General features: G+C 40.0%; 1 protein-coding gene across 1 annotated transcript; it reads left to right on the top strand.

Moving 5' to 3' along the window:
- Positions 1-12,753: 12,753 nt before the first annotated feature.
- LOC137270134 (leucine-rich repeat and immunoglobulin-like domain-containing nogo receptor-interacting protein 1-B) lies at positions 12,754-16,199 on the top strand. Its single transcript, XM_067803927.1, has 2 exons — positions 12,754-12,819; positions 15,243-16,199. The coding sequence occupies exons 1-2, from the start codon at positions 12,805-12,807 to the stop codon at positions 16,197-16,199; spliced, it is 972 nt and encodes a 323-aa protein (XP_067660028.1). The 5' UTR covers positions 12,754-12,804.
- The last annotated feature ends 55 nt before the right edge of the window (positions 16,200-16,254 follow it).

Here is a 16,254-nt window from a genome sequence, read left to right as displayed (position 1 = left end):
AGCCGTAAGGTCATCAGAGAATGTTACACAAAAACTATTTATCTGATGGATATGGTTACTTGTTTGCCTTTGACATGTCGTTTCGGTTGTTTTCCAAGTGTATTCCCTCAACGAACCTATTGACCTTTGAATTAGTTCATTATCGTCCATTATTACAATATCCTTCCTGTTGACTTATTGATCGTAAGAGGTGTTTTATTGTACTTCAGAACATAATAACATCTTCCTCAAAAAGTAACGTGAAAGTCATGGGCGATTGTAATACCGTCCGTGAACAGCCTACTGAACTTAATCTATGAGACTAGAGAAAGATGTGGCAGAACAGGAAAATCGAGGGATGTAAGAAAGTAGTGAGCCAAAATATATTCTCGATGTCCAGTATTTGTAAGATTTCCATTTCATTTTGATGGGATCATTAGCAAAGCCATGTAGGTAATGTAGTTCACGAGTATAAGTCATCACGACGCATTGGATATGTAAGGGATACTAAACAACCTTCTGTGTAATACCATTTTTAGTATGATTGGGTGTTAATGATTGGGTGTCAAACGAGCGAAAGAAAGTTTGATACAAAATCTTTAACTAGTTTAATAAAAATGATATTTCACGCAAGCGAGTTTAGTATTCTGTTTATTACTCGCCAACGTAAATTGACAGAAACTGCTGTGAAATTCCCTACAGTGTGAGGACTCTCAGCTTTTCGCGAGTCAAGCGAGGTCTAGTAAAACTGCGACATCGTCATTAGCATTGTGACGTCACAACTTTGAACCATTTCAACGTCATACGTCAAGCGGTGTTACACTAGTGCAATATTGCCGTAAAATATTACACTGCAGTATCTTCAACGGGCGAATAATACAATGTTTGTGAACTAATTGAAGAAAATGAAAACGATATGTCATTTGGTTCCTCTTGGATAACGATATGTCCTCACATAATATCATATACAATATGTTCAGAATGATACTGAATGCATTCCCGCCATAATCAACAGCCAAATGATTTAGATTGTTTGGTTTAGATTTAGACAGGGGTTATTTTTAATTACATCCCTACTTCAATCTTCCATAAACAGTGTTTCCAGACGTGTAACCTGGCACTGTTTACAATATAATGGATGCTGACACATGTGTGACTATTCAGTATTTAGGTTAACCCCTTGGAATCATGTATGAATGGTGAATCGGTTATTTATTTATGATGAAGTCATCTGGAAGGAGGTGGGTAGTTTCTCCAAAACAAACTGTTTCGTAAAACATAAAGGGGTGTCACGTTAACAAGCGATTGTAGTTTCAAACCGCTTTCTTATGCACTTTCATATATAAGCTTGATTTTAGTGGACTTCTACATACCTCAACGTTTTCTTGCATATTTTGTTTCATGAAGTTAGTGATGCATTTATTGCAGATGTTGCGTTTTGGGTCAGATACAAGTTAAACAAAATGGGGATCGCGAGACTGGTACACAGCAAATCAACTTGCTTGAGGTTGACAGACTTTATGTAGAAAATAAAACAAAACACTGCTGCATTTATATCGTTGTCCTGCTCAGACTCACTACTTTTTGACATTCCCTCATTGAGCAAGCACACCGCCCCTGTTGATTTTAAACACCCAGTTAAGTTGCTGTTAGGCGACCTTTCCTGCTTATGTCTTGTTCAGTGTGCTCTCGTCCTGTGTCACTATAGTGACACGTGTACATCTTGCCTATATCATTCATTATATTTATAACATTCATCGCTATTTGGCCCTTCTACATCATATGGAATCTGTTTCAGTGTGTGACTGATACGTGATCCATTGGCGTTGACTTTATGTTCACATGACGATGCATTTTGGACAAGTACAAACATAACAGTATATTATGTCTGTATCCTATGCATGTACATTGTGCATATATTCTCCTGGTGACATTCCTTGTATGTATCAAATAGGACCGCCATATCACCTTTCCCAAACCGCTGCTTACTTGTTCATGGGAACATGAGGACATTTTGCTCTCAATATACAGAGAAAGCAGCACTGGAGTACAAGTTGTATTTCCTCGTTTCTTACTCCTATCAGCGAAACTTTCAAAGGCCTCCAAAGAAGGCATATGTAGCTAGGCAGGCTCCGAGGCATGAAATGAGTGAGTGAGTAAGCGTGTGAGTGAATGAGTGAGTGAATCAAAGTGATTCAGTGAGTGAAACAGTCATTCAGGATTATTTTACTCCGTATTAGCATTATTTTACCATTATTATGGTTGGGGGAGTCAGAAATAGACTAATAGGCTACCCGTTTCTATACATGTGGTGAACCTCGAAAGGCATAACGAAAGAGTCGTTGAAACCCTTTCAGCCACTTCTTTGACGGACGTAGAGCATATATCATATGACTAGACATATCCGGTGTATCTGTCTTCCAATGATGAGAAAATACCACATAATATTTCAATGGACACGCATAATCCACTAGACATGTAAACTGTTCTATTTGTTACATGCTTTGTTATATACTTCAAATTTAGAAGAAATCCGAGAAAACTCAGTTAATGAAATCCAAATTGTAAACCATCTGTAAACCAATGACTCTTCACTTCTTCGTTCACGTACATAAATAAGCGAGACACCAGAATTTGAAATAAAATAAACATCGAGAAACCATATATCTCAGTCAGTAGTTATCGTGTTACCAATTGTTATGTTTGTATATGATCAGCGCTCTTAGTAATGTCTATGAAAAGATCCTTTTGATCTTAGCGCTAACGTCAGATATTTAGCGGTGGGACAAAGAAAAACGTAGAAACGTTGTGTACACAAATAAAAGTGTTGACATCCATAGTATTTTGTCTCTAACCTGCTAACGCTCACGAAAACACAAGAATCGCAATCACATATGGCTTGCGGAGTGAATGAGAACGGCGTGGTTGAGAAAAACACACAACTAATTTCTGTGACAAGAAGCATAAATACAGGCAATGGCCGCTGCCAGTCGAGTGAACTAAAGTCACGTGTACACAAAATCTTGGTTTTTAACGTTGCACGTTAATCAGGCGTTTTTATCGGAGAAGCGAGGGACAGTCGCACTGCCTCAGAGGATGACACAGCGCTAATAAACATGAAGGTCACGCTATGAATCTGCTTTGACACGAGCTCAATATCAGACCTGGACATAATACTGGAATTAGGAGTGTCACCAACCTAATCTCAGTTGGTGACCCCAATACGTCAGGTCAAGGGAACGTTCTTAGTTCAATTATGGACCAGGTCCGTCGGTGGATAATACAATACGTCATACGTACAGTACGAACGAACTACAGTATATCGAACTCATTGGGACCCATACTTTTAGATCGGTAGACCCATTTCAACTAATATACACGCCACGTGACAGGAACTAAAATAACGTTCTTTACATCCAGGAGTTCGTTGTACGACACAGTTAACTGCATGTAACCATTTTACTGTTGTTTCTGTAGGCAACAACTTACAACATACTGTATCATGAAACAATATATGTTATTGAATCAATTTGGATTTCTAGAACGATGGATCACTTTCAAACTCACAGTCCCGCCTTTTTTAGTTTCTCATAGTTTGGAGCCATGAAGTTCGAACATGGATTCAAAATGTGTTCACTAAACACATTGAAGTAATCAATATGGTTTCACTGTCGGACGTTTAACCACAGTGTCACGCTAAAGGGATATAAATCGTTCACTTGATACGCCGACCACCCGGGTCGATTCACAATATTGGTATAGTGTTCCCCGTTGTGATATTGCTGGAATATTGCTGATAAGGGTGTAAAACTATATTACTCATTCACTTGCTGACTTTGAGGGAGGGGGTGAGGGTGTCGGTGTAAGACTGGGCGTGGTCTAGGTGTATAGGGGTCTGGATGTTTTGATAGTGACATCTACACCATCAGTATACTTGGTCTTAGTTGCGCTGAATTTATTCACATGTTGCTACAAACGGCACGTTCTCTTTTAGCCGGCAGGTATTGTTGTGGGATTAAGAGCGGTGACCGTACAAATACGTAAAACAAACAGATCAGGCAGGGTTCACCTCAAACTTCACACCATACTTTAATGGAAGAAGTAATAAACAACATGGAACACCATTACTGCATTGAAGTTTACAAAGTCACATTTTGAAATGCAAAATTTAGCTAAAGACTTCACAGTCTCATTTTGAAATGCAATATATCATGAACATGCTGCACTCCGACTTGGCTCTGGACTTGTATAGAACCGAGTCAACTCTCTAGAGGGTTGGAGCTGCCTGCACCACTTCATCTCCTTCGCAAGTACGGAGTACTGGATAAAAAGAAATTTCATCAATATTCTTATGATATTAATTACAGTTTCTGACACGTAAAAGTGTTTAGAAAATATCAGTATCTGCAATGATGATTACAAACACAAACACACACACACACACACACACACACATTCACACACATGGGCACACACAAAACGATACATATACACACATATTCACACACACGTGCACACCGATCCTACACCAATTATACCAATAAAACAAAATATCGGTTAATAAAATAACACTTGAAGACTGCGATGATGATGACAGCACCGTGACGACTTGTAGACACGGGACTTGACTCACACTAACACATGGTGATTGCTCAGTATCTCAGTACCTGACTGAACAAGCGGTCATTTCACGGAGTTGTCTCAGCCGAGACACACCCTAACTACTTAATTTATAACTGTTGTAAGTGTTATTCTTGGCGATGAATTTCACCTGGCGTGATGTATTCATGACTCAAAGGCTGAGTTATGTCAGTGAGCTCAAGATATTACCGGGGAAGTTTCCGATGACATAATCGATGATTCATTCAGGAAGTTCACTTTTTGAGTGCGTGTGTGTGCGTGCGCGCGTTTGTAGGGAGGAGGGATTTCTTCCTTTATGTGCGCGGCGTATCGAAGTATTTGGGGGTTGTGTAGGTATTGCCAAATGTCAAAATCAGAACTTTAGAGAGGATTCGTTAAGCACGTTACATGAATGAACACCGTTATGGAAGATTTGAGAAGGAAACCCATATCATACAACAATAATTCACGTACATATAGAGGCTGAAACATACAGACACACAGACACAGTCACAGACACACAGACACAGACACACGAACACAGACACACGCAGAAGGAGAGACAGAGCAGTAACCGGTACATAGCGTGTGCAACCCTCCCTGTCCTTACTAGATTGCAGATTTACCATGTATAGTCTTTATGCTTACATGAAAAGATCACGTTTGAATTGATTTTTTTGCTCTGCTGGTATCGGAAACATACAACCTCTGTATCAGGTGAATATGACTGAAACATTGCTGATGTCACGTTAAATATTGACTCACTCACTTATTGAATCAGATACTCTTCGACAGGTTTGAACATTATGAGAAAACCTTAGCCCAAGCCACCCTGTCCTTAAATGAGAGTCAGTTTTAACATGAATCAGTGGATCTTATAAATATGTAAAATATATAAATAAAACACGTCCTTCTCTTTATGGAGCTGATGAGTACGGTGAAACGTGCTTTTCCCGGTAGTTTATTCGTTATGAGATATCTAGCCATAAACTACCAACATCCCGTTATACGCAATGGATGTGGATGAGACAATACAGTGATTGGCTCTGAGCAGTCGGGACTTGATGACATGCACCAACAAAGTCAGCATGACTTGCAACCCGACTCTTCTCCTCTTTTGACACTCACAGGTGCCTCTGACAAATATTTGACCCTGATCGTTCATGGATAACATAGCTACCTCGGCAAGAAGGGTCATGATCCTTCGATAACCTGCACTGGCAAACCCACTCTTAGTGGTTCAAAAACTGTGTTTTTCTCCTGACATTTTGTATGGAAAGATCGTAAAGGTCCCGTATGTTATCCACCAACAGTGGGACATGCCGGGGAAATGCGTTGTATTCTGTGGTGTTTTCAGGATGTTGTGCCACTATGTTGAAACTCCAAGTGCCTCGGCTTTGTAGTCATTTTGCTATGAAATCGTTTTCATCATTATGTCGTATTTTGCCCGTTTGCCTCTTGTGTTCGTCACCACTGGTCCCTTATCGTAACCCCCCGTGTACGACGAACCAATCAGAACACGCATAAGACCTGTATCGCATTTTTCACGGGCGCCGGAAGCTACAGTCGTCTACGATTTGTAAGCCATCATGGGTGACCGCGCTCTCCGACATGGACGTTCGTGTTCACATTGTCTACGAGCATCGTATGGAGGCTGTACGGAGATCGTACGGAGGGCGCACGCTGATCGCTTCTCGTTACGGAGCTTCTGGCAGTTTACCAGCTCCGTAGACCATCGTATACCCAGTGTGAACCAGACATAAGGATTGAGGTGTTTTGATAAAAGCAATCCCGAGTACTTAAGTCGGTCAAGGCAGTAGGCGAATGTCTTTGGCATTACAGAGAATATAGCTAACAAAATAATATTGTCTAATTTGAATTTTATAATGCTATGAACTATGAGTGATTCAAATACTCACGTGCGCTTGCTTACAAAACGACTTTAAAGGTCACATGCAACCAAAAAATCAAACATAATTAAAGCACATTTATCACTTAATCATGACATATAATATACATTGCTGCTTTTAGAAAAACAAATAAACAAAATTATAAGCGTACAATCGCGGTTCAAAAGTGCAATATTTTGTACTTGGGCTTACTTCCCCCGAAACGAAGCCCTCGGGAGACCGAACCCAGTGGCTATGCATTCAAGTGTAACGACGGCTTCCGATTGGCTGTTTCATTTGCTGATATGCTGAGGGTTCATTGTGTGTACAGAAAGATGATCTGTTTGATGGGCATTTTAGAAGTATAGCCAGTCACAAGAAAGTAAGATTCTTTATGGATAACAACTTCTTTTTGTGTACTTGATGCGTCGTTTCAGTATGGATTCATATACTGTTGTCAAACAAAAACATATACACGAAAAGAAGTCGTTATCCACGAAGAATGTATATAGAGATGTTGGGTTTGGAAAATACTTGTTCTCTGAATTTGCGCTCGATCCAATAAAAAACCATGTCAATAGAGATGGTAAACTACTGCGTGGCTGGAATCTGTCATTCGTCCAAGTACAAAGCAGGACTTGAAACTGACAAGAGTTTGCACCAGTTTGCGTCAGATCCAGTCATCCGAAAAAAATGAATGTAGTTTGTTTGCAACCCACAGACATAAAAACATGTCATGTGTATCACACGTGCCTAATTACATAATATGGCAGACACGGGACACGGGTGCACGAGTCATGAATCAACTTATTTTCTTTATGTCGTATAGTCTGATAGGTGCTAAGTTTAAATTGCACGTGGTCAATGATTGAAGCTGTGTATTGCATGTTGTCTTTAGCAGACAGGCAGACAGACATACAGGTGTGAATAAATCAGACATTGAGCTTTCTCTGTGACAGAGACTGCTTACCACAATCAACAAGTTTTTTGACGTAACGAGTACATTATTTACTTGTTTGTGTACACAACCAAGATTAGACTACTGCTCACGACCTCAGACGCTGAGCATGCATACTGTTTCATGCTCCGCGAACCTATTCACTGCGCATGCGTTATGGACGCAGCGCAGCACAGCAGTTGAAACCAGTTTTTCCCCCAGCGCTGGGGGGAATTTAGTGAAACGTTTGAACTCCGATTTCGCGGGCTTTTTTTTCATTGCGTTTTTTTCAACTTTATAGGTTGAATTGGCATTTTTTATGATTTGTTTCGGTAAGTGCATACCGAAAGGTACCAGAATCTGCAAAGTTGTGTTTTACGTTGCATGTGACCTTTAAGGGTCCAACATAGGGACTTCTCTGACGATGTCTGAAGGTTTTACGTACACAAGTCGATATTCCAGGGTAACGAAATTCAAAAATAACTACCAGCTTTGTAACTATTTTTGCATAACTGGTCGCCATTAGAATGCGACAATGTGGTCACACTTCACTTCAGTGGCGACTGACGTAGGTGGGGTGGCTGTGGTCCTTCACATCTTTATGTTACCGCATTCATCCTAAATTCCTACAGGTCTGTGGCAGCAAGGTAACATGCAAGTTCAAACGGGAGACAACGTGTACACTAAATCATGGCAGGACTTACCGCGACTTCGTCAGTATGGGGTATAATCTAACTGATTACTGCTGAAATATAATGTTATACTATTTGCCTTATCAGCAAAACAATTCCCATTCGCGTGTGTGAGTTGGAAACTTGTATAAGCTTCCTCTTTGTGGTGCTGATGAATATTGTATAATAATGCCAAAATGTTCTAGAACCTGAACGTTACTGAGAGAGTGTAATCACGAATATTACATTTAACCACCTTTTTAAGAGGCATTGTGTACCTATTGAATTTATCGAAACTGATGGGGATGCTTGTCGATTCTGAATTCACACTGTTTTACATATTTCATTGAAGATATATGCTTCATATACCTGCATATGTCTTGATGGTTTGTTTCACGCCACACTCGGCAATATGGCGGCGGCCTGTTAATAATCGAGTCTGGACCAGTTAATCCAGTTATCAACAACAGGATTGTCGATACGTACTGTTTTACACCTATACCTGCCCAGATGGTGAGGGATGGGTGGTAAAAGAACGGTGCTTCAATTTCCAGTCGTGTCATAGCGAAAGATGCTAAATTATGGTGCATGTTAATCTACCTACTGCCCGGCATAATGAACTAAGGCACGTCCATTCGGTTGTGTCGGTTGGTTTGTTTCGTAACACAACACTCAGCATTATTCAAGCTATTCCGGTCTGTACATAATCGAATCTGGACCAGACAACCTAGTGATCAAAAGCATGAGCATTGATCTGCTCAAATGGAAACCAGTGACACGTCTCAACCATGTGAGAGAGCCTTACCACCAGATCCCGTTAGCCGCCTAACCGGTACTTGATTGACCTGTGGAACATTAAGATCATGGATTTTTACATTATGCCTAGACCAGACTATGCAGTGATCAAGAGCATGAACATCGATCTAACTGGTATACGATGACATGTGTCAATCAAGTCAGTGAGCCTGACCACCCGATCCCGTTAGTCGCCTCTTACGACAAGCATGGGTTGCGGAAGACTTAATTCTAACCCGAATCGTCACAGGTACGATCTGATCATGTTTCCGTAACATGTTGGAATGTTTCCGTAAAATGCTGGAGCGTTTCAGCCAAGGTACCTATCTGAGGTGTTCCTCCCACAACAGACTGACATGCTGTCATGACAAAACATAAAATTACTACATGCAACAGTCAGTGTGTGAAATCACAGAACATGCCATGCAATGTGTCAACAATTACAATTGCATTCGAAACAGTGTCTTCACAAACCGATTGAACCACCAGTAAAATTGTGAAGCCGATGTTTGCCACTGAACATTCTATCAGTCAGTTTAGTCACTGGCAGGGGCGGCGGGGTAGCTTAATGGTTAAAGCTTTCACTCGTCACGCTGAAGTTTGGTTTGGTTGTTGATTAACGCCGCACTCCAGCTATAAGCATGACGGCGGTCTGTAAATAATCTAATCTGAACGAGACAGTCCAGTGATCAACAGCATGAACATCGATCAACGCAACTGAGATACTACGTCAAAAGGTTTATTGCACAAAAGGCCTCCGGCCCATATACAAAAGAGTACGTATATAACATACTGTTACCCACAGGGAGTAACACGTTCTCTAAGCAATTCATACCTTTTAACTAATGCATGTTTAATATATAGTGAAAGGTTTAATATTTCAGCTTCGTTTTTAGCAGCTAAAACATATACGAAAGCTATCGAATGTCACTATAAAATTTTCTATTTCTATATTGCATAACTGACAAATTCGTTTCGATTTTGCAATGGACACATTTCTTCCCTTATTTTCAACAAGGTCTAATAAACCTAGTTCATATCTAATAAAATGGTTCCTTAAAGTTTCCGCCGTGAGTATTGGTAAATAAATTTCTGGTTGGAGTAAAATCTTGAAAGTTCTGAAATAAGCATATCTTCTAAAGTTGACCATTCCTGGTAAGACATATTTCCAGTCCGGGTTCTAAATTCCTTAAGAAACATATCTACACTACCAACTGACTGACATAACCATATGAAGCCATAACCATGGGAAAATAGAAGATTCCTTATATGCGTTACCCATGTATTTTTCCCCAAGTTGTCTAAATGTAAAAGCATATGGTATGCTATTTTGGGAAGACGCTGTTCGAGCATATGAAGAAGTTTGAACCAGCATTCTAAACTAATTTGGAAATTAATATATAAGGGGTATCTACCACATTCACCATATACTATACAATTTGGTTTAGAAGACCCAGCACTAAAAACTTTTTACATGCTAATAAATGGACCTTCTCCAAACATTCATACTGCTGGAATCCCCATACCTCTGAGCCGTGTAATAAAATTGGTTGTATCTGGGTATAAAACAGTTTAAAGAATATTTTAGGTGGCATGGGTCCAACTTTATGAACAACTGATATTGCACTCATTAGGACTTTCTTTGCACGCAATGATAAATCCTTGGTACATTTGTTCAAGTTCATAGTATGTGAAAACCAGATTCCTGAATATGAATAATGACCCGCTACATTGACCAACTGGCCATTATATTGGACCACCTTTCCTAAAGATCACAATTTTAGTTTTATCTAGATTCAAGATAATTTCCGTTCATTTGTGTATGCATCTAGAATATTTTGTTGCCTTTCGAGACCAGCCACAGTATCCGACACTAAAATGACACCGTCTGCAGACAGTAACACCAAAACTTCTATTAGATTTGTAAATATTTGGATGCCACGTTTGCCATTTGAAGCTATTTCAAGATATAATTCATTAATGAAAAGTGAAAACAATATAGGACTCAAAATACAGGTTTGTCTTAAACCCAATGGGCAATCAAAGAGATCTCTCACGCCTCCCTGAAAGGAACACATGATGTCACATTACGGTATATTGCTTTTATAATAGCAAGTATTTTCCCCCGTAGTCCAGCTTTCCGAACACATTTCCATAACTTGGGGAGGTCAACTGAATCAAAAACTGTTTTTGAAATCTACAAATGCTGCAAATGATGTAGGTTTTCGTCGTGACAACGTCTTATGGATAAGTGCATAAAGAGTAAATATATGATCTGATGTAGAATAATTCTTTCTAAAGCCACCTTGAAATTCAGGAATTTTATCACGCATGTTTACCCATTTAGAAATTCTATTATTTAGTACTGATTTAAACACTTTTCCTAGTATGCTCATCAGTGAAATACCCCTGTAGTTATCTGGGTCATTACGGTCACCTTTTTTATGCAGGGGAATTATTATGAAACATGACCAATAGCTGGAGGAAACACCCTTTTCAAATAGCATATTAAAGCATTTGCATAGGAAAGGCATAATGGCAAATCTCGAACATTTTAGCATTTCAATAATTAAATCATTTGGGCCTGCTGCTTTCCCCCTTTTTAGGTGATCTGTTACATCAAATATTTCATCACCAGCAGTATGGTATTCAGTAAAATCATTCTGCATGTCATCAATTTCTGTCTCTAATATTGTTTCATTTGAGAAAACCTTCTTAAAATGACTAAGCCACTGTGTTTTGGATATGTTGTCTTTAACATGGGCTCCATATTTCTAGGTATCGTATTTCTTTCTAGAATGATGACGCGTTGCTCATAGAATCTACCAGTTTCTTTTGTTTGAATTTCCGACAAGAATTCTCATATTTGTTTCAGTAAATCTACTTTCACAAGACGTTTTCCGGACTAGTACGAGTTACCCTAAGTCTTCACACACACACACACACACACGCACGCACGCACGCACGCACATACACACACATACACATCACCGGATAGTCAGCCGTAGTCAGATATCTTTATTGCTGGGCTATAATAAGTGTCATAATCATCTAACCAGTCTTTGATAAAACCGCTGTCGACAAAAGTTTCCACAAGACATATTATTTGGAACTGCTTTAAGTACGAAATAAAATCACTGTTTCGTAATCCGTTAATGCTTCATCAAAGGAAAACAAATGTTTTGTCGGGGCAGTCAGCATTTAATGTGCACCGGTGTCAGTCTTGTTCGGTCCTTGTAGGGTAATACTATTGGGATACTATTAAATATGTCAACCTTGCGAGTCTGACCACCCGATCCCGCAAGTTCGTGCGTGCGTGCGTGCGTGCGTGCGTGCGTGCGTGCGTGCGTGCGTGCGTGCGTGCGTGCGTGCGTGCCTACCTACATACATACGTACATGTGTGCGTTTGTGTGAAGCAGTGTATAGGGGAATTCGTGCCGTGGCATTATTCTCTGGATCCACATAGACACACACACACACACAAACACACAAACACACACACACACACACAAACACACGCACACGCACACGCACACGCACACACACACACACACACACACACACGCACACACACACACACACACACTAATATACAGCATGAAAGGTTATTTGGCATTACTGTCCGTTTTTGTTGTAACTGTTCAAGGCGAAATGCCAAACCCCTCACACAGCTTTCAGTGCAACGTCTTCCAATTACTATCATACAAAATTCCAATCCCGCAAGACAGACGCACATTGTATAGACACCAGCACTCCTCGACTACACCACGCGGCCATAAAGTATCAGAACAGCTACTCATAGGCAATAAACAGTGACACTGGAGTGGTCCGACTTCGCTAGAATTAACAGAACGAATCAGTTACAGAACATACCTTCCCGAGCAGAGTTGTTGAAAGGTCGATCCGGTTTGATATGGCTATTCTTACAGTAAGTATAAAATGGCATATTTTTTCCACGTCTCACTGTCCACTCAAGATCCGAATAACTAGTTCAAATGGATTTTTTTGTTATATCAGGGAGCCTATATAGAGGGGGGAGAAGAAACTCCTCGAAAAGCCGTTGAACGTAAGTCTCGGGTCGTTACGTAACCAGTGTAGCCAATGTGGTGGCAGCGTAGTATTTAGGATTGAGCTGTTTCAGTTCGCTGTTGTAGTAAGAACTGAAGTCCTACATGCAGAAGATAGGTTAATTGTCTTGTCACTTCAGTTTAAGTCAAATAATTGGTATTAGTGTCCGTATTATGACAGTAGATTTGTAGTAAAGTTTCAAGTCGGTATGTTATAGCTCACTGGCTTCTGTTCTCGATTCACCGTGAAGATAGACTAAATTGTGCCGGTAAAACTTCTTTCACACATTCGTTTAAGTTTAGAAGGAAAACATACCGTCAGTTGAAATGTATGTGCAAGTAATAGTGACAGTTTTATGATTTTAAAAAATGGTGACGGTGTTTTTGAGGTGTGTGAAAAATATCACACATCGCCGATCTGTTCTGATCCACCATTGAAATACTACACGCCGTTGTTTGAGTGTTTCTAGTTATGACTTCAAAAACATCTTTCACATACACCTTTAATTTATATGAAGTAATAGTGATAGTTTCATAATCTAAAACAAAATGTTAGAGTGTATTTGAGGTGTGTGAAAAATATGACATATTGCCGATCTGATCTGATTTGCCATTAATGCTTGAGGGTTATAGCTCTGTAACTTCATTCTTTCTTTTTGATCTTATTATTTGACAAAACTGGAAAGGTGTTTTAGAACGCTTTGTGACAGTTTTACACTTTATTTCTGAGGGTAGTGTGACAGTGTCAGTTAACATTTCGTTAATGTCCATTCCATTCCCCAGATGCAATAAGATATCTGAATTAATTATTATTGTAAACAAAATGTATCAAAGTAGATTTTTTATAAGGACAACTGATCTTAACATGTGTTCTCGCGATACTTTTGCGTCCTTTAACATGTTTTAGGAGGGAAGGCCGCGGTGTATCATTTAATCATTCATTCATTCACATTTGTACTACTTTCTTTTATGCTTTTTCTTTATTTCTTTCATTCATTCACATAATTCTTGCTCTTAATTCTTATTATAATTCATTCATTCATTCAGTGTAAAATTCCGTCTGATACAATAAACTGTCTGAAGTTCTGTTAAACACAACTGAAGTTGCGCTGGGAATGAACCAAGTCTCTGTTTGCGTTGGAGCATGACGAGGCACACGTTAATTAGTACAAATGGTAAAGAAAGCAAGCGAGGGATCTATCCCTGTTGTAGAATATCCCTGGTTATACTGTGACTAGGCCATGTCTGTCAAATCTTTGGTGGCCACACTGTACGATTTCAACAAGATTGTATTTGCAGAAGAAATGCCTGTAACTGTTCAATGATCACCTTTACCTTTTGTGTCGAGCATCATTACATGAGATCTTCGTTTGGTAAATACCCGTGAAGATCCGAGATGGAATAGGTCTTCAGCAACCCAGCAAAGGCGACTATGTTTGATGTAAGAGGCGACTAACGGGATCGGGTGGTTAAGCTCGCTGAGTTAATTGACCATCGGTTCCCAATTTGCGCAGATCAACGTTCATGTTGTTGATCACCGGATTGTCTGATTGACTCGATTATTTACAGACCTCCAACATATGGCTGGAATATTGCTGAGTGTGGCGTAAAACTAAACCAGTCCAGTGCAGGGAATCCATTGTAGGTCCCTTCGTCAAATTTTTTTGTGAGTTTAGTTTTACGCCGCACTCCCCTTCGTCAAAATGCGCTTTAGACTTCTCACATTTACTCCACTTGTATTGTATTTGACTAAACTATTCCGAAAATCCAATTAATCCTGTATAAGCAGTCCCTACCGAAAGCGGAATTAGCTGCACGATTGTGACTTTATAATCAGCATAATCTTCTCATGAATCATCATCATCAAAAAGTTGGTTGGTTGTTTAATGTCAATCTGTATGGCGACCTTCTGTAAATAATCGAGTCTGGGCCAGACAGTCCAGTGATCAGCAGCATGAGCATCGACCCACGCTTTTTTAGCGAATATATTTGCCTGCATCCGCATAAAAATGGTAAACATAGAAGGCTTTCATCACTCCCAGCCAGCCACTCCTGCATCAAGCTGATAAGCGGTGTGTTAGTTAAGGGATCAACCGGCATCGATGGGGTTAAAATTTTAATCAGCTTTTCACTTTTTAACAAATTAAATTTGATTTTTATATTAATAGAACTCATTGGACTGGCTGGCCCAAGCTTCATTCTTACAACCCCATGTAGTTAATATATTGCCCAGTGCAGCGTTAAAAGTACAAATATATTTTAAACACTTTTTCTTTTGTTTCAGGTCCTCGTTTTTATGCTAGCAGTATATTCCGTGAGTTGTGAGACATCATGCATCACGGGATGCACATGCGAAGTCGACCGCATCGTTTGTTTTGAACTGACAGCGTTACCTCAACCCTTCAAAACATCGGCCCAAAGAGTGGAGATATATCTGTCATCTCTACCCGAGATACCACCAAACGCCTTCAAGGATGCCCTGAATGTTCAGTACTTCCACTTCCGTCAGGTCAGCATAGGTGTCATCAAGCCATGCGCATTCCCATCCTTGGGGACTGGCTTTGATTTCGAACTTTGTGAGATTGGCACCATTGAAGCCAACGCATTTAACAACATGCACGGCTCCGGTACCAAAGACTTCAGCTTGTCTTCTTCAACCATCAGTAGGATTGAGTCTTTCGCCTTCACGAACATCCAAGGATTCAGCTTGTTCCAGATGCACTCAACAGAAGTTGAACTCATCCAATCATTTGCCATGTATAAGTTTAGCAATATTGACGAGTTCATGATGTTTGATATGAACATCACTGAAATGCAGAGCTCTGCAATTAGCGATGTCACGAATGTTAAAACCATGGACATTTACCATGCCACGTTCAATTACCTTGAATGCAATACTGTCGAAACGCTGCGGTCTCAGATGGGGAGCAACTTCAGCTTTCATAGCTTCCGTGTAAACTGCGACTGTGGATTGGTGTGGCTTCTTGAAGCAAGTCAGAGAGATTCTGATTTGAAACTCGAAGATGTTATGTGTTACAAGCCAGCATCACTGCACCATGTTCACCTAAAAAGTCTTACAGCAACAGATCTGTGTAGTAGCATGTCCGTACCCAATTGTCAGAACCTGTCTCCCACGCCACCCACGTCCTGTACATCGGATGTTAATGCTGGAAACGCATTGGTGTCCAGTGTGTTCATCATATATCTGATGTGTTATTCCGTCAGTATGCTAGCTCAGTGAGACAGGACGTGATAACTCTTAGTGTGAAATGTCCATTGTACAAATTCTACTTATA

This window comes from Haliotis asinina, unplaced genomic scaffold (assembly GCF_037392515.1).
Source record: "Haliotis asinina isolate JCU_RB_2024 unplaced genomic scaffold, JCU_Hal_asi_v2 scaffold_47, whole genome shotgun sequence".
Classification (NCBI taxonomy): Eukaryota; Metazoa; Mollusca; class Gastropoda; order Lepetellida; family Haliotidae; genus Haliotis; species Haliotis asinina.
This window is presented reverse-complemented; position numbering and strand designations above follow the sequence as displayed.